Consider the following 18,700-nt stretch of genomic DNA (forward strand, 5'->3'; position numbering starts at 1 on the left):
TGACTGGGCAAGCCCAGGGTTTTGAACCGGTGACCTCAGTGTTCCAGGTCGAAGCTTGATCCACTGTGCCACCACAGGTCAGGCCTCCATTTTTGGCTATTGTGAATAATATTGCTCTGGACATTTGTGTATAAATATTGTTTAAATACCTGTTTTCAGCCTGACCAGGTGGTGGCGCAGTGGATAGAGTATTGGACTGGGACGCGGATGACCCAGGTTCGAAATCCCAAGGTTGCTGGCTTGAGCGCAAGCTCATCTGGTTTGAGCAAGGCTCACCAGCTTGAGCCCAAGATAACTTGCTTGAGTAAGGGGTCACTCGGTTTGCTGTAGACCCCCCGCCATCAAGGCACATATGAGAAATCAATCAATGAACAACTAAGGTGCTGCAAGGAAGAACTGATGCTTCTCATCTCTCTCCCTTCCAGTCTGTCAGTCCCTATCTGTCTCTGTCTCTGTCACAAAAATAAAAAAATAATAATAATAATAATAAATACCTATTTTCCATTCTTTTGGATATATATGTAAAAGTGGAATTTCCGGAACATATGGTAAGTCTATGTTTAAGTGTTTGAAGAGACATGATTGGTATTTTAGTCTCTTCTGGTGTAATTAGAAATGCAGGAAAAACAGTGCTGCTCAAGTTAGTTTGCATTGCAATTGAAGCAATCACTGGTCATGAATATTCTTTTATTATTATAATTTTTTTAATTGTAGAAAGAAACAAAAACATTGATTTATTGTTTCACTTAGTTATGCATTCATTGGTTGCTTCTTGTATGGGCCCTGCCCGGGATCGAACCAGCAACCTTAGTATAAATATATCAGGATGATGCTCTCAATTGAGCTACCCATCCAGGACCTGTCATAAGTATTCTGAAACATTCTTCATTAAAGATAAAAAGAGATAGTGTTTGTTGTTCATCGGAGAACTGGAAATGTTTCTAAACCAAAAGTTGTAAAGTTAACTGAATAACAATCTTCTTTGAAGTGAATCTGTACAGGAGGCTTCAGGGTAATAATTTCAAAGAGGTTCAGGGAATGAGGTTAGTGTAGTTGGTGGCCAAGGGTCCTATTGGCACTGAGTTAGTGGTGAAGTGCAGGTCTTATTTTTAACCTTTTCATGGTCTAACACCTTAACCCCCACCGCTACCCTTACCTCGCCCCCAGTGGAATGCTTTCTCCCCATCACTCCAGGCTGACAAGACTGCCTGACCCTCAGGTAGACCCCTCTGCATTCCTCACTGCCCCTTTCTCCCCACCAGAGATAGATACTAAGCAAACCTGACTTCCTCATTTAAAGCAACTTTACCCATGCAATAAATCGTTAACGAATAACCATAAACTCTTCAGGGTTGTTTATTCAGCCCTGATTTCATAATGTGCAGGAATCAAACTGCCCTGATATTTCATAATAAGCTGACTTTCCACACTGAGTTGAATGGCTATCTAAACACACTACTCAAGCCCCATTTGCTTCTAGAAAGTGCCATCCAACTACCTCAAGGGAGAACAGATTAATGTTCACATCACAGCATACATTGGAAATGGTATGTTTAGCACCTTGCGGCGGAGGGGAACCGGCAGCTTACAGCCTCGATCTAGTCTAACATCAAGACCAGAAGTATCCCTTCTCTTAAACAACTAATGCTGAGCCCCCTGCCCTTGGTTGCCCGTGTCTCCAGAGGCGGATTTAACGGCGGGCGCACCGGGTGCACATCCTGGGTCCTGACTTTCAAAGGGCCCCACAAAACCCCAACGTTACATTTTTTCCTAATGACATCAAGTTAGGTTTCATTTGTGCAATTTTAACATTAATAGTACATAATATTTTTTATTTATTTAAAAGTATGGTTAACATGTATTTTTGTTTTCTCTGTCTCTCTGTTTTTTTTTAAGGGGCCCAATATTTTCTTCTGCACCTGGGGCCTCAACTGACCTTACTCTGCCTCTGCATGTCACCAAGAATGTTGGTACAACACAGCTTTTTCATCAATGTTCACTCCTTTATCTTTTTTCTCTTAGAAAACGCAAGGTCAGAAGTCCCAAGCAGTGGTTAAGAAGTTAAGAGCCCAGCTAAGTATCTGATTGACTTGGGTTTCAGTACAAGCTTTGTTTCTCATTGGCCATGTGACTTTGGGTTACGTTGTCAGCCCCTCTGCGCTTCAATTTCCTCATCCTTAGAGATAGAGTTTCTACTTCACAGGGCGTTGTGAGGGTTAAATGAACTAATGTGAGTCCAGTGTCCAGCACGGTGCTTGGCACATGTACAAGCAGCAGATAATATTATTGACACATTAACCATGTGCCCACTGTTTCTTTTCTCCCCCTTGCTCCTCTGCCTGCCGCTCCCCCATCCTGTCCGTTAGAAGAGACTGTGTTGTGACTTCAGGAAAGAGAAAGAAGAAAAACAGGTTGTTTCATCCCACTTGAGCTTCAAAAGCTCTGCATCCGTACAGGAACAAAAAAGAGAGGAACTTGAAGAAGGGTATTCTCATTTTCCTACAACCCAAGCAGAATAAAACCCAAACCAAACAAACTAAAATATATTCCTCTAGCTTGGGATACAAAAATGATAATGGGGAGAGGTCATAGGGTTTCCTGGTGGGAGGAGGCAGTAGACAGGGTCCTGGACAACTTCTCAGATTCCCTCTGCCCGGGCACACTATCAGTGTAATATCATGTACATGGTAAAGAAGCTGCAATCTAGAGAACTATAACTTGTGTCATAAAGATGTTCTGTAAACGCAAGAAGTTTGGGGTGATTGGTCAGATCAGAAGGGAGAAAACAGAAAATTTTTCTTATGGATCCTGCGTTGCTCAGGGTTAAGAATGCTCCATAAACATTTAGAAATAACAAATATCAAGTCACTAGGGTGTGAGGGTACATTTTACAGATCACCTAAAAATAATAGTAAGAAAGCTGAGAATCTTAGAGACCTCTCAGAGCCAGGCCAGCCACAATGTAAACAAGGCCTAGGGTCACTTCCATTCCTTTTTAGGCCCCTGGCATATTAAACAAATTAATAAATAACAAAACATGGTGTTTCACTTACCTATTGTGGTGTAACAAACCACCTCAAAACTTTTGTTCATTCATTTGCTCACAACCCTGCAGTTTGGGCAGGGCTTTGCAGGGAAGGCTTGTCATCTCTGTTCTATCTAAGACATGACTGTGTTCATCTGAGAGTCAGATGGGCTGTGACATTCCGATGGCCTCTCATTCTCCGGTTCCCTCTCCCATGGCCTCTACTCACCCAGTGGTGGAATCTGAGCTTCTTCCATGGCAGTTGGATCCCAAGAAGATAAAGGAAGGAGCTCCTAGGTTCCTCATAGCCTAGATCTGGATCTGGCCACTGTCATCAGTTCCATCACATTCTCTTGGTTGAGTCAGGATACAGGGCCAGCCCAGATTTAAGGGGAGGAGAATAAACACTTTTGATTGGAGAAGCAGCAGGAGCCTACTAAGAAAGAAAGAGTTATTGACTGTCATATTTGAAGATTGCCTGCCATACGGGGTTGTAAAAAATTGTAATGTATTTTAAATGTTTGCATTTAACACATTAACACTTTTAATGTAAAAGTACGCAATGACTATATGATGAAACTCCTTTGAATATAATATCAATATTCTCAATTTAAGGTGGGGTCCAAAGAGCCCTTCTTGCTTCCCTCTCTCCTAGTCTGTTGTCCTGGAGCCTTTGCTAGAGTCTGTGAAGGAAGTTCTTTCTCTTCCTGAGTCCTGAATGATTTTGTAATTTGTAACAGACACCAACAGTCATTCATTCCTAACGACGCTTGTCCTTCTCACACAGTCTGTTACTCCCTAGTGCAGTGCTTCTCAAAGTGTGAGCCAGGGCACACTGGTGTGCCCTAAAATATTTCCAGGTGTGCTCTATGGTATTCCAGAGAAATATGTGCCTGTTGGGGACCAAAAAACCAACAGGGTTTTTGGAGTTTAGATTTTTGGGGGACAGTGGTGTGGGGAATTGGCTGTAAGCTGACAGTCTGCCCAACCCCCCACCTCACTTTCCTGATTAGGTTGCAAAAGGCTGTTAAGCTGTGGTGCTGAATTGTTTACACTACCCCCCATGTTCCCAGGAAAGACTGGAGGCAAGTTTCTTCTATCCTTTGTTTGGTGTCAAGTTAAGATGATATGTATGGTGGGGGTTTTCTGCACTCAACACAATTGAAAGTAAAAAGAGAGGAATTCTTCAATGTATTGATGAGAAAATGAGAGTTTGCCTTTCAAATACATGCCCAAACATTGAAGAAATCGCTAGGACACATCAGGCTCATGTTTCTCATATACACAAGAATGAAAAACTTAACACATGCATGCTGGGACCTGCCGAATTTACTAAATCTTACTAAGAATGTATCTATGTATATAAAGATAACTTTTTTGTCGTTTTTAAAATTTTTTTAACCCCTTTTTTTACGAATTCTAGAAAACATAACTCAAAAAATGTAACATAAAAACGTTTTTTAATGTCAGAAAAAATTTAATTTTGTCATATTTTGTTTAATTACTATAAAAGCATGCTTGGACTTTATATTTTTTTCTTTAATATTTGACTTAATTATTATTACATATTTCTCAGAAATCTGTATATAGTGCAGCTACAATTATTTGCAGGATTTTAAATGCACCCCAACTTCAAAAAGTTTGAGAACCACTGCCCTAGTGGATCAGACAAGACAGAGGACGGGGCCTCAATGAACAGTGAGATGGAGGACTGAACTGGGATTGGTGCCAGGGCTGCCACAGGTGGGTAATGGTGGAGTTTGCTCCCAAGAGGGGAACCAGCAAACAGAAAACCTGGTCTTAGTCAGAAGATGGGGGCAGGAGGTTCAATTTAAGCCTGAACTGCGAGGTGTCAAATACTCAGGCAGGCTGGTTTCCAAATCTTTTTTCTACCATATTTCCCCATGTAAAAGACGCACTTATTTTGAAAAATTTGGGGACTAAAAACTGGGTCTTCTTATACAGCGGTGGTAGAGTTTTTTGCTTGCATTTCACACTTTTTCGTGCTTGTTTTTGTGCTCATTGTTGAAGACAGTGATTCGTCATCAGACACAGATGAGGACAAGCTAATGGATGGGAGTTTTGACAGTGATGAGGAGTTGTATGAATTGTATGATGAATAAAAGTTGAGTTCAATAACTTTATGTAATACTTTTTTTTTTCAAAATTTTGGGCCCCCAAATTAAGGTGCATCTTATACATGGGGAAATACAGTAGTTAATGAAGGAGAGGACACACGGAGATTGCAGAAGACCCCCAGCAATGCCTAGGAAAAGGATGGTGAGGATGAATAGGCTGGCATGGCCCGCTGAGCAAACTGGGGCTCAGGGCAGAGCCTACTTAGATAGCAGGAGTCTAAATCAGTGACCCGGCAGAATCAGGGATAAGGAAAGGCTGTGGACTGTGGAGACAGGAGGTCAGGGAGCCACCCAGACTCTGTGGCCACACCTGGAGGACCTGAATCATTCCAGAAGCCACCCAGGTCTGAGTCTCTGAGGCTGCTGCTCAAAAACTTTCAGTAGCTTCATCTGGGTAGAGCTAGGAGTGGGCAGCCACTGCCACGGCTCAACCATTCCCTCACAATCTACTCCAGTTATCTAAAACATTGTAACATACTATGCCAAAATTTAGTGGCTAAAACCAAAAATCCTTTATTTTGTATTTTGGGCAGGGCAAGGAGGGAACACTGTGCATATATCTGGGGTCCATGACTCAAATGCCTGAGGACATTGGAGGGCCAACAGGCCCTCTCTTTTCCTGTAAGCTCAAGGCATCTGTCTGCAGTCTCTCCCGTGTTTTCTCCAGCATGGAGGTCCCAGCGTAGCTGACTTAGTAGTGGCTCAGGGCTCCAAGAACAACGATTTCCAGTGGCCCAGTCAGAAGGTGCAAGACATTTGCCATCTAGCTTTAGAAGTTCCAGGATAAGGGTGATTTCAACTGTATTCTATTGATTAAACAAATCACTAAATCCAGCACAAATTCGAAGGGAAAAGGCATAAACCTCGCCTCTCAGTGGGTGTGTCAAAGGATTTGCCCCCTTTTCTAATTCATCACAGCATCTCACTGAGTCCTTAGCAAAGTCTCCCAGCTGAATTCCCTGTCCCCAGACTCAGAGGGCAGTTGGGAGGGAGCAACGCACAAGATAGAAAAAGTGAGTGTTTCAGAGGTCAGTAGGCCTGCCTTCTGCTCCAGGCAGGATCCACCACTTCGCAACTGGTTGAGTTGGTTCCATTTCTTGTGGAGCCATGGTTTCCTTGTGTGTAAAATGGGAATACTATTTCTACAGTGGCCAACAGAGTGTACTTCCCAGATCCTCCAGTGCAGAGCATAACTGACCAACAGTCCTGCCCAGGCTGCTGAGCTCTGAAATTTGTCCTCTGATGTTCATTTGTCGCTGCCAAGGCAGTTTCTCAGGGCTGTTCCCAGCCCAAGACCAAGCACAGAGGCCTACACCTGGAAAGTGCTGGACTCCTGGGATAGACCAGTTTGGCTCCAGGATCCTCCAGGGCCTTGCTGAACTTTCTCAGAGTTGCACTGTAGTATAAGATGCTTCGTCCACCCAACCGTTCTTCCTTGCCTCTCTCCTTCACAAGGATCACACCAGCACCCCAGGTCCAGCTTTCTGTCCATTTTCCTCATAAATCTCTTACACGGTGCTCCTGTCCAACACTGCCTTTGAGGGACTGGGACAAACAGCCACATAGTCCCAGGGCTGCTGTGGGTGTTAAATAAGTGGGTGCATGTAAGCACCTAGCCAAGGCCTGGCATAGAGCTGCCATTCATTCCCCTAATATTTACTGAGCCCTTGCTGTGTGCAGTTTAGCCTGGGTGCCTGGGGCAGAATGGTGAGCAAAGCTGATGCCACCGTCAGGGTCAGGGCGGTGGCTGTGTGCTTGAGGCTTCTTGATGACTCCCAGTGCTAAGAGATGAAGTCCCAACTCTTCTGTGAGGCACAAAGAGCACTTCATAGTCTGACCCCGCCCAGGAGGCCTCAACACCTCCCACTCCACACACTGCACACCTGAACCTGTAATCAAAAGAAACTTCCTTCTTTCCTCCTACAGTCAGTCTGGCTCTTTCACCCCCAGTGTCTTAGCACATCTTTTTCTTCTCCTTAGAGTGCCTCTTTCCTCATTTGTACACACCCCTCAAGGGACAAACCCTTACGCATCCCCCCAAATACAGTTCAATGTGGGGTCCTAGGTCACAGGGTAGCACGCACCTCCCAAGAGCACTGTTACATTGCCCTGTAATTGCTGCAATCGTGTCCCCGCTCGCTCGTGAGCTTGCCCAGGGCAGGGGAATGTGCTCTCCACCCTGAACGCCCATGCTCGGCACTCGGTAGGCCCGCAGTACACATGTGGAGACGAGAATGAGCCAAAGACAGGCGGTTTTATTGGGGGAGCGACCGCGGGGCCTACAGCGAGCCGGCGGGTTCGCGGAGGGCCCTGGCCGGGCTCAGGGGGCCGCCAGCACCGGCGCTGCCCGCGCGGGCCGAATGGCGGCCTCCGCCGCGGGGCACATGACTGCGGGCTCAGCCTCCGCCCCGCCCGCCTCTCCGCGCAGCTGCTGGCTGTCGCCTCCCGAGTGCGCGGCGAGCGGGCGGGCGAGCGCCACGGCCTGCGCTCTCCGTCTCCGGCACCCGAGCTGCGCCGGGCGGGCACCGCCGCCGGCCTAGCGCGGAAACCGAAACCAGAGCGGCTCGCTGCCCTCCTGGGCGGCCCGGCGGGCCAGGTGCCCCGCGGTCCCTCTCGCCCCGCCGCGGACCGCGGAGACGCGCGCGGCGCCCGGCCGGAGCCCGAGGCTCCGGGTCTTTCCGCAGCTCTGCGGCGGCCGCAGCGGCAGCCTCCCTCCTCCCGGTCCGGTCGCCGCCCTGCCTGGGAGCCGCGCGCAGCATGGGCAGGTGCTGCTTCTACGCGGTGGGGACGCTGTCCCTGCTACTGCTGGTTACCAGCGTCACGCTGCTAGTGGCTCGGGTCTTCCAGAAGGCCGTGGACCAGACGATCGGGAAGGTGAGCAGGGATGTGTGTGTGTGTGTGTCCGTGTCCGTGTGTCCACTTCCAGTTTTCCCTCCCACGGTGAGAGTTAAAGAAGGATGGAGAGGAATGGAAATGACGATACTCCCTTTGTAGCCATAAATAAGACTGTGGATCTAGACTCCTGAGAAAAAGCTTTCGCTTATATTTGATCATTTGCATCCCCTCCACCCCCACCCTCCCTACACCCTGATCTCTGTTGGGCCCAAACTCATTCCTCTCCTTCTTCATGAAAAAAACAAAACTAAATGAAAGACACCACAAAAGAGGAGAGTTTGTTGGCTGCTTGCTGTGGCCTTTGAGTGGTATGGGTGTGCAGTCTATTGTGTTCTTGCCTTCCTGGGCCAGGCAGGGCAGCTGGTAACAAGCCAGGCCTCTGGCCTGGGTGACACAACATCAGAGTCCTGTGCCTCTTAGAGGGTGGTGTCTTGTACCAACAATCTGTGTTGCTTTGCCTCATTATTGACTCTCGCTCTTCTCAAACAGTCATAAGCTTCCTGCAAAGATGCACTTATTGACTCTTAAATTTGACTGTCTCTTCCCCCTATGTGAATGGATTGGAGAGCTAGCTAATCATTTCTGAAGACTTCTTTAGCATTTGACTTCACTAATGGTCATTTCTTTTGCCCTTTCACGCACACACACCAATCTGTGTGGGAAGAGGAACTAGAGAGAGTTAGTGCAATCACTTTTTCCTTTCAAAAAATCATTGGAGCAGTCCTTTTCCTTTTTTTTTTTTTTTTTTTTTTTAGCAGCCCTTCTTTGTAGCACCCATAACTGCATGCTTAATTTCTCCCTCTGGTTTGCACTTGCTGCTGACTGGATGAAACATCCCTGGCCTGTCCAGTTTGGTCACTGCACTCACTCCCTGTGAGTAAAGTTGTCTCATTCCAGGTGGCGACAGGCATATTCCTTTAATAGATGTTTCCAAAAACCACCAATTACTTGAAATCTGACAGTTAAATGCAACTTTTAAAAAATTGGCAAAGTATAATTTAATTTTTTTAAAGTTCACATTGCCAAGGGAAGATGAAGCCCATTATCTGAACTTCTTAAAGATCATGTTTTCCCTGAGCACCCATATTCAAGAAAAAACTGAACCAGTTCTTCACTCTTGTCCACCTGAAAATTCTTAAACATCTCGCCATGGGATGCTCTGTGGGTCTATACTTCATGGGGTATAGGGGAGTTGTAAGGCATCTTGGCTGGGGCTTGAGTTTGCATTGCTATTTGGTGATTGGCTTTTCACATGGTTTTCTCCATGGGAATTGGGCTCTGATCCAACAAATAAACTATAGAATAAGTGGATTTTCAGAATTGCCCAACCCCATTAAGGAAGAGACTGTACAATGTGTATAAAACCAAATGACAAAGAACAGATATGGGAATATTGTATCAACCAGAGGTTACATGTTCTCATCACTACTATCCTGCTCTCCTGGATCATCTATAGCAGGGGTCGGGAACCTATGGCTCGAGAGCCAGATGTGGCTCTTTTAATGGCTGCATCTGGCTCGCAGACGAATCTTTAATAAAAAAATAGTAACGTTAAAAATATAAAACATTCTCATGTATTACAATCCATTTATTTCCTACCGCTCATTCATGCTTGTGGGTGGCTGGTGCCAATCACAGCTGTCCTCCAGGACAACACCAAATTTTTATTGGATAATGTGTAACATACACGGGTCGTTGTATGGCTCTCACGGAATTACATTCTAAAATATGTGGCGTTCATGGCTCTCTCAGCCAAAAAGGTTCCCGACCCCTGACCTATAGGGTGGTAGCATGGAATAGTGGGCAAGAGTAAGGATTCTGCAGATCAGCACTCCTGGGCATGAATCGTGGCTCCACCAATGTACTAGCTGGGTGACCTTCTGCTAGGTAGGTGCTTAATCCTTCTTGTGTCTTGATTTTCCCGTCTGTGAATGGGAATAACAATGACTCATGTAAGTAGAAAAGTTATAAGAATTCTTAAGGAAAATGGGTGGATTTTCATGGGATATAGATAGTGCTTTGTAAATGATAACAGTTTTATTTTTTGTTGTTAGAAGCTATATAAGCCAAGAAAAGTATACATGAGATTTCAAGTCAGACACCTGTGTTCAAATCCTAGCCTTGTTATTTACAAGATTTTTTACTTTGGGCAAGTTACTTAACTCCTCTGAGCCTTAATTTCGTTACTTGGAAAAGCAAGACTGTTAAGCTGTCTTGGGCACAATGCTGCATTTGCCATGAAACCCATAAAGCTTAAGCTTTGGGCCCCTCACTTGCCTAGGCCCTTCCAAGACCCTGTACCTAATTCTGCATACAAGATTTTCTTTTTGTTAGGAAGGCTGCCTCACAGAAACCCTGGATCTGCCTCTGTGTGTGCTGTTGTGAGACTGAGGTCATCTGTATAGAACACTCAGCACAGTAACAGGCACCAAATAGGCGATCAATTATGGGTGTTGTTATTATTTCCAATAGTATTATTATAGGATATTCCAATAGTATTATTATATATCCAATAGTATTATTATGGAACAATTCACTCATAACTTTACATTTATATACTTGTAATATAATCCACCCTGATACTCTCCATTCTTAGTTACATAATGTCATTTGAAGGTTTCCATGCTCTGGCTGGTTTATACAAAAAGAGAAGAGAGAAAAGGGATGAAATTCTCATGAATAGGTTTGGCTATGAGAGAAGTTTTTTATTATAATTCCTGTCAGAAGTATTTGCCTCAAGTTATAATTGGCTTTGAGTCCTGCATGATCAGAGGTGATTGCAGGGAGATCCTAATTTTGGCCAGTGCATAAAGTGGAAGGAGCCAAGACTAGTTGGCCTCACTGATTCCTGGTTTGTGTTGGGCGAACCCTATAGTTGCTTCTGCTCCACTTTTCTCAAATGCAGAAGAGGCGTAGTGATGCCTCCCTCCTTGTCTGTCCACACTCACATCCTGGGGGAAATTTGAGCAGTGAGCAGCCTCCTCTATCAAGCACTTTGATCTCCCTGAAGACGGAGCTTTGCACAGACCCAGCAATCTCTTTTCCTCTGTAGAGCCCACAAGGGCAGGATTTTATGCCTTCCATTTCAGTTGGTAACTGATTGTCCTGGCGCCCGGCACAGTGCCTGGTACACGGTAGGTACATTATGAATGCCGGTTGCCTCACTATTGATCATTGTCCTGAAAGAACAATGTCCTGAGAATCGGCAGAACATGGTTAAAAGTCCTTTTTCTGGCACTAACAAATACTTGGGTTAAGTTGAACGAGCTGAGTAGCAAACTATTGAACCCCTCTAAACCTCAGTTTCCTCATTTTGAAATTGAGGGTAATAAGAATAGCTCCTTTAGGGTTGTCACAAGAATAAAATAAAATAATTGGTATAAAGCATCTAGCACAGTCTCTTTTACAAAGCCCGAGTATTAACAATTGTTATAGTTTCTGGTTATTCTTCTCTCATCCGGAAACTGAAGCTTATATAGTAGATTTGTTTCCTCCTAGCTCCCAAATCCTGACATTCTATGACATGGCCATGTGACTTTTGCTTGAGAGCAGCAGGGCAGCTCAGAATACTAAATTTGGCCTTAGACTTGCTGACCGTTTGAACACCTCCCAGAAATGGGGGTGCAGAGTTGGCCAAAGCTGGGCTGGCAAGGGAAGCAGTGAGAGGGAGAGGGAGAGAGATCGTTCACGTTTTGCTTCCGTTTGCTTCCTACAGGCCAAGGAAGGACAATAGCGTTAGGTCTTGGGGAAGATGAGCAGGACAAATACACTTACCCTTTGCCAGAACCAGAGGCTCTGAGCAAGTGAGTCCCAGCTGGCCTCTTGGGAAACCATAGCAACTGTGGAGCTGCTCTGCTGATGCCCCAAGACATATAATCATTGATAATTTAACCAGATAACATTGATTAGTGAATATGTACAGGCCTTTTTTTCAAAAGTCAAGTTAGTGAAGTATCTTCATTGTTGTTTATGTAAAAACCATCAACTATATATAATCTTTTTCTTTTTAATGTTTATTGTATTGATTTTAGAGAGAGGAAGGGAGAGAGACAGGAACACCAATCTGTTCCTGAATGGGCCCTGACTGGGAATCAAACCAGCAACCTCTACACTTTGGGAAGATGCTCCAACCAACTGAGCTATTCAACCAGGGCAACTATATAAATAATAAAGGGCTCCATCTTACATAACTACCTTATCTCCCAAATTGCCTTTTTTTTTAGAGTTATAAAGACTTAGAAATTTAGAATAAGAAAGAAAAAGAAACCTTAGACATTCCTTAATCTGTTATTTTGCAGTGAAGGAAACTGAGACTATGGTCATTTATAAATGGATGGTGGTAGATATCAAATAGCCTTTATGTTTCTATGACACCAGAAACATAGATAAGTGACTTACAGAAGGCCAAATGAAAAGGAAGGGATAGGGCGAGGTATGTCAGCTGGGTCTTCTAATTCATGTGTCCCGCCCCCAGGACGACCATACATCTTATTGCAGGTGATAGTTCTGGTTTATTTATACCAGTTGTCCTAGCGTAATTTCCTAGCACCTTCTTTCATTTCAAAAGATCCCTGATTAGGACGATGACTTCTATCCTCATACATCGCACTGTCCTCCGCTTCTTGGCATTGAAGAGGAGCAATGCTCTGTAAGGAGCTGAGGCCCACTCAAGCCAGCTAAAGAAAGATAGGATTTTATTTCTTTTTCTAAAGTTGCAGGAGGAAACTCACAGAAATCTCAGCATGAGAACCACGGTACAGTAAGGCTCCTCAGAGTGCAGTGGAAACTGGAAAGTCAGCAGGACTCAGCACACTCTGTGTCTCTCCTTCCTGCCTCTGCTTCCCACCAACCAGCTTCCTCTGTTTACTTGTTGGGCCCAGGCTGCTTGCTCAACTGGGGCTTCCTCAGCCTCACCCTTTGTGAACTCCCAACTGCTGAGCCTCCCATGAACATGCCTCATTTCTTAGTTTCTCCTTTCCAAATTTGTCACAGAGCAATGGGATTGGCTCGGCATAAGCAACAATTGTAGATTTATAAACAGAGGCAGTATCTTTGCATGATTCTTTAACTCCTAAGCAAAAGTATGCAACTCTTCTCTGGGTTTTAAAATGTGGTCTTGTGATATCAAAATCATATTATGTTTCTTTCAACATCTTAGTAATTCATGGTGACCATGAGTGCATTCATTATTAATGATTAAGACAAGGGAGCAAACCAGTACTTCTCACTGCAGTCTCTAGACTTTCAGAACTGCATCCAGATCATTTACAGAGATTTAAAAAAATACAACGCCAACCAGCCCTGCTGAATGAGACTCCCTAGAACAGCATGCAGGAAACGGAGCAACCCTGCTGAATGAGACTCCCTAGAACAGCATGCAGGAAACGGAGCTGTCCATGAAGTTTATTACTGGTTTGCATGGTGATTGCTTAGCCCAGGTCTTCACTCCTTAAGATGGCAAAATTCTTTTTCTTGTACTTTTGTATTTGATTCTTTATTTTTGTTTATTTTTCTGATAAAAAAATGCATGCCATTATAAAGTCAAATACAACAGAAATTAATAAAGCAGCAATAACTACTGTTAACATATGTTGATTAGTCTACTTTTGTATTTATGTATACACTTTACAAAAATGGGGTGCTTCTAATCCCACTCTTATCTATAATTTCAGCTTTATTGAGGTATAATTGACATAGAAAAGAGATGGCAATTCTAGTTGAGACTACTAATAATAATTACTATTATTCTGCAAGATTACATTGAAAGAAAGATCAGGGGGAAGGGAAGGTTCTTGCTTGTGGGAACTATGTTTGCCTTTTTGTTGGATGAAGTGTAAGATTTCATTCTGTCAGGCCACAGCAACGAGACCATCTGTTCTGCCAGACGTTTGCCTGGTCCCAGGGAGGAATCAGCAGGTGGGATTATAAAATCATTAATGAAAACACAGGGTGTTGGCCAAATAACTAGTTGTTTATGGCCTATATAGCATCAAGATACACACACGCACACATTCATGAAGGGACCCCTAATGAAGGAACTCCTTCTAAGCAAAGCTAGTAGCTTGTCAAAAGCGACTGAGGAAAATAAAGGCAACTTTTAGTGTTTGCTCTCTATATCTGAAAGCACTCTTAGATATATAGTCATCCATTCATTTAGCAAATATTTACCGAGCGTGGGTAATCTGTGAGGCAACACGCATGGCTACGATACTACACCAGACACTGTCTCTATTCTTAGAGATTTTATAATCTGATTCACATTTTTTGGCCTCAGACCCCTTTACAGTCTTAAAAAATATTGAGGACCCCAAAGAACTTACGTCTCTCTGCGTTATATTTCTTGATATTTACAATATTAGAATTTAAAACTGATAAAATTTTTTTTAAATATACCATCAGCTGTCAGAGCGATGACATCATCAAAGGTTGTGTAGCCTCTAGAAAACTCTGTTCTCGCTCATGAGAGAAAGAAGGCGAACAAGGCAAATGATGTCTGGTATTATATGAAATTAGTTTTCACCTGTGGACCCCTAGGGGTCCTCAGACTATACTTTGAGAACTGCTGATTTCGTTTTCATTTCATTATGTTGATTTTTAGAATAACTTAAAAAAATAACATAATATCTGTTATATTCCTGGAAGACCAGCTTGAAAACTGTATTATTACTGTTTTCAAACCAGCAGGATTTTTTATTAACATGTTAAATATGAAATGGCCTTTTAGTACTTTGTGACATCACTGATGCAGGTTCCGGGAATATCCTGTCTTTTCTTGTGTGATGGTCAAAGTAGACTAGGATATTCGCATCACCATAGTTGAATTACTCGGTGATGCCCCTCCAGCCTCAGCCCTGGCAGGGGTTGTCAACCCATATGACAGAATGTGGTACTTAATGCTAGCCTGAAAGCCTTCTGTGAAGGTCGGGGTCCTGCCATAGTAGCTTTGTATCATCTTCCCTTACTGCCAAATACAATGCCAGACAGAGTAGATCATCAGTAAATGTTGCTTGGATGAATGGGAGAATGGATAGACAAAAACTTATATCTCCAAGGAATGACTGTGTTTTGCATATTGTTGTTCTTGTTGCTTAGTTCTACTTTTTTGATCCACTCTGTAGGCCAGTGGTCACTTTTATTTTTTTATTTTTTATTTTTTTTACAGGGACAGAGAGAGTCAGAGAGAGGGATAGATAGGGACAAACAGACAGGAACGGAGAGAGATGAGAAGCATCAATCATCAGTTTTTCGTTGCGACACCTTAGTTGTTCATTGATTGCTTTCTCATATGTGCCTTGACTGCGGGCCTTCAACAGACGGAATAACCCCTTGCTGGAGCCAGCTTGGGTCCAAGCTGATGAGCTTTTTGCTCAAGCCAGATGAGCCCGCGCTCAAGCTGGCGACCTCGGAGTCTCGAACCTGAGTCCTTCCACATCCCAGTCCAACGCTTTATCCACTGCACCACTGCCTGGTCAGGCACCAGTGGTCACTTTTGCCTCACTAATATTTATACCTTTAAAATCTGGAAACTTCATCCAAAAATCCAGATTTCCAGCTTCTCTTGAAACAGGTGGCTCTGCAGTGCGGGCCCCACCGCAGCCCTGTGTGACAGCAGTCTGAGCAGAATAGAGGGCGCCCTTCAGACGGGACCTCCCTCCCTGTTCCTGCTGTCCTTCACACTCCTGATGGCTTCCTGATTCCCAGGCTCGATGAACGTGCCCTTGTCATTGTGCTTGCTCTGTGGCCTGTCTCAGAGTAGAGACCTATCTGTTCATTTCTGACCCCCTTTACCAAACGAAGAAAAATGAAAGATAGCCTGAGAGGGTCGGGTGTTTAACAAAAATGAATGCATATTTCTGTGTAGAAGTGAATACTGTTGCTATGGTTTCACAGGCCAACAAATGTACAAGCTCACATCCACTTCCCTCATTTACCTGGCCCACCCGGCCATCTAGCATCTGAGCTTTATACCCTGGAGAGAAAGAGAGAGAGAGAGAGAAGCAGAATGCCATTGTTAGAGTAAGGTACTCATTCTTCCAAGTCCCATTTTAAGGATATTTGCTTTGAACACTGTATTTCCAATAATCAAGACTAATATAAGGAAGAAGAGACATAGATAAATAAGCAATGAAAACATCACTTTTCATCTCTGAGAGATATAATCCCAACCAAACAGGTTGCAAAGTAATACCTGGCTCCATAAGTTATACACGGAACCCAGGTATCGTTTTCATGGCCACACTTATTTATTCATATCTTCAAATCCTCTTTCCTTCGATTTCTTGACGCACATACATATAAAGTTCTCCAGTTTTCACCCGGTCCTTGTGATTAAGGGTCCATCTGCTGGCTGCTTTCTCTCCCTTTAAGCCAGCCGTTCTCAACCTTGGTTTCACATTTGTAATTACCTGGAAGTTGTTTTTTTTTAAGTGAGAAGAAGGGAGGAAGAGAGACTCCCACATGCACCCCAACTGGGATCCACCAGGCAAGCCCCCTATTGGTGGGTGATCTGCCATCTTGAGCCATTGCTTGGCAACTGAGCCATCCTTAGCGTCTGAGACAGAGGTTCCAAGGGAGCCATCCTCAACGCCCAGGGCCAACTCACTAGAACCAGTTGAGCCATGGCTGCAGGAGAAGGGAGAGAGAGAGAGAGAGAGAGAGAAATAGAAGGGGGTGAGGGAAGGGTTGGAGAAGCAGATGGCCTCCTCTCCTGTGTGCCCTGACTGGGATTCGAACCCAGGACATCCACATGCCAGGCCAGCGCTCTACCACTGAGCCAACTGGATAGGGTTCTGGAAGCTTTTAAAAAGCATCTTAGTGGGCCCTGGCCGGTTGGCTCAGCGGTAGAGCGTCGGCCTAGCGTGCGGAGGACCCGGGTTCGATTCCCGGCCAGGGCACACAGGAGAAGCGCCCATTTGCTTCTCCACCCCTCCGCCGCGCTTTCCTCTCTGTCTCTCTCTTCCCCTCCCGCAGCCAAGGCTCCATTGGAGCAAAGATGGCCCGGGCGCTGGGGATGGCTCTGTGGCCTCTGCCTCAGGCGCTAGAGTGGCTCTGGTCGCAACATGGCGACGCCCAGGATGGGCAGATTATCGCCCCCTGGTGGGCAGAGCATCGCCCCATGGTGGGCGTGCCGGGTGGATCCCGGTCGGGCGCATGCGGGAGTCTGTCTGACTGTCTCTCCCCGTTTCCAGCTTCAGAAAAATGGAAAAAAAAAAAAAAAAGCATCTTAGTGGGTGTTTTGCAGCAGGAACTTTTCTGGGATAGCTGTTTTCTCATATTGTCCTGTGTGTAATGTACAGACAGAGGAGCAACTTGCACATGAACTCACATTTGAACCTCAAGTGTCAGATCACATTAGCTGAAATTATTTTCACTACATTTAAAGCAAAATTAATTTGACAACAGTGACAACAAAAATAAAAGAGAATGTCAATGCTTTTGTTTCTGTGTTAAAATAAGGTCAGAGAATAAGGATAGAATGGTAATGGCTGTTTATTTCTTTTATTTCAACAGAGAAATAAAAAAGATAAGTAGTACAAATTATATTGCTACAAGAATCTAGATTGGTTTTGCTCAATTTCAGAGAAAAAATTTAAAAACAAAGCAAACCAACTGTTTGATATTTGGTGTTTTATTAACCCGGACTCCAATAAGAATCATCTACTCGTTGTGAGGCCAGGTTCTCAAAGCTGGTCTGCCTTCTCGCTGGGTGAATTTAGACTGTGTAGATGGCAACATGGATACTGAAGTACTGTTTAATTATTAAATGCACTCTATTGAACTGAAAGAACAATCATCGGTTCTCTTGAGTCCTGAAAGTTTCTTTAGAACTATTTCCTATTCCCATCAAAGCCCAATGCAATTCTCTGAATGCTTATTTTTATCATTTGAAAGTGGCTTCTACCAGGACAGCTGACTCAACAGCCCTCTTCCCGTTGCCTTCCCAAACAAGCTCTACAGGTTAACTTGATTGTATTGTGTCTTGTGACTGTATCAAGTGCTGTCAGCTCTTGGCAGAGGCAGCTAATCCAGCCTGTACCTGGGGAACAGTGATCTGTTGAGTGTTGCTAGTGCGTAATGTGTCTACCAGGAAATGACAGATGAAGACAGGTGACAGGCTGCGTCAAGTCATGGCAGGACTTAATACAGTGGAGTCGGGACCTCAGACTTTATCCTGTGAGCCCTGGGGAGTGTCTGCTTAGACAGACATTTCTGATAGAACTCTCTCGAGGCTGAGGTCGATAATGGATTTGAAAGGAATAATGCCAGAGAGAAGGAGACCAGTTAGGAGACCACCTACAGTATTGCCACAGTCCAAGCTGGTGGTATGGGGCACAGGATCAGAAAAGGAGACGAGGGGGAGGTAAAATCAGTAGGACTTAGTGATTTGGGTAGGGGAGAAAATCATGAGTCCATTTTTGATCCCGTTGACCTTGGGGAGCCTGTGAGATGACCAGGTGGAATTTTACAATGGATTCATACAACTGAAATGATCTAAATAATTTGAAGCATAAGCTTTTCTTTGGCTGAATTACTGAGCCTTGCACATAATTGTTCAGTTACATGCATGTTTGTTTTGTGTCCTTAGCTAAATTTCTTCTTAATACCACCACCTATGCCTGTTGGGCGTATCAAAAGCTCCTAA

The 18,700-nt window shown here is 44.4% G+C and overlaps 1 protein-coding gene across 2 annotated transcripts in view; it reads left to right on the forward strand.

Moving 5' to 3' along the window:
* Positions 1-7,562: 7,562 nt before the first annotated feature.
* The window catches only part of SCARB2 (scavenger receptor class B member 2), a 66,592-nt gene continuing 55,454 nt past the window's right edge, over positions 7,563-18,700 (forward strand). The window contains exon 1 of one of the 2 annotated variants that reach the window (XM_066279177.1): positions 7,563-8,037. In XM_066279177.1, coding sequence (XP_066135274.1) covers positions 7,921-8,037 — 117 coding nt within the window. In that variant the 5' untranslated portion in view covers positions 7,563-7,920. The remainder of the gene's footprint in view (positions 8,038-18,700) is intronic. The other variant, XM_066279178.1, reaches the window with a different exon arrangement.

Source organism: Saccopteryx bilineata, chromosome 5, assembly GCF_036850765.1.
Source record: "Saccopteryx bilineata isolate mSacBil1 chromosome 5, mSacBil1_pri_phased_curated, whole genome shotgun sequence".
Classification (NCBI taxonomy): Eukaryota; Metazoa; Chordata; class Mammalia; order Chiroptera; family Emballonuridae; genus Saccopteryx; species Saccopteryx bilineata.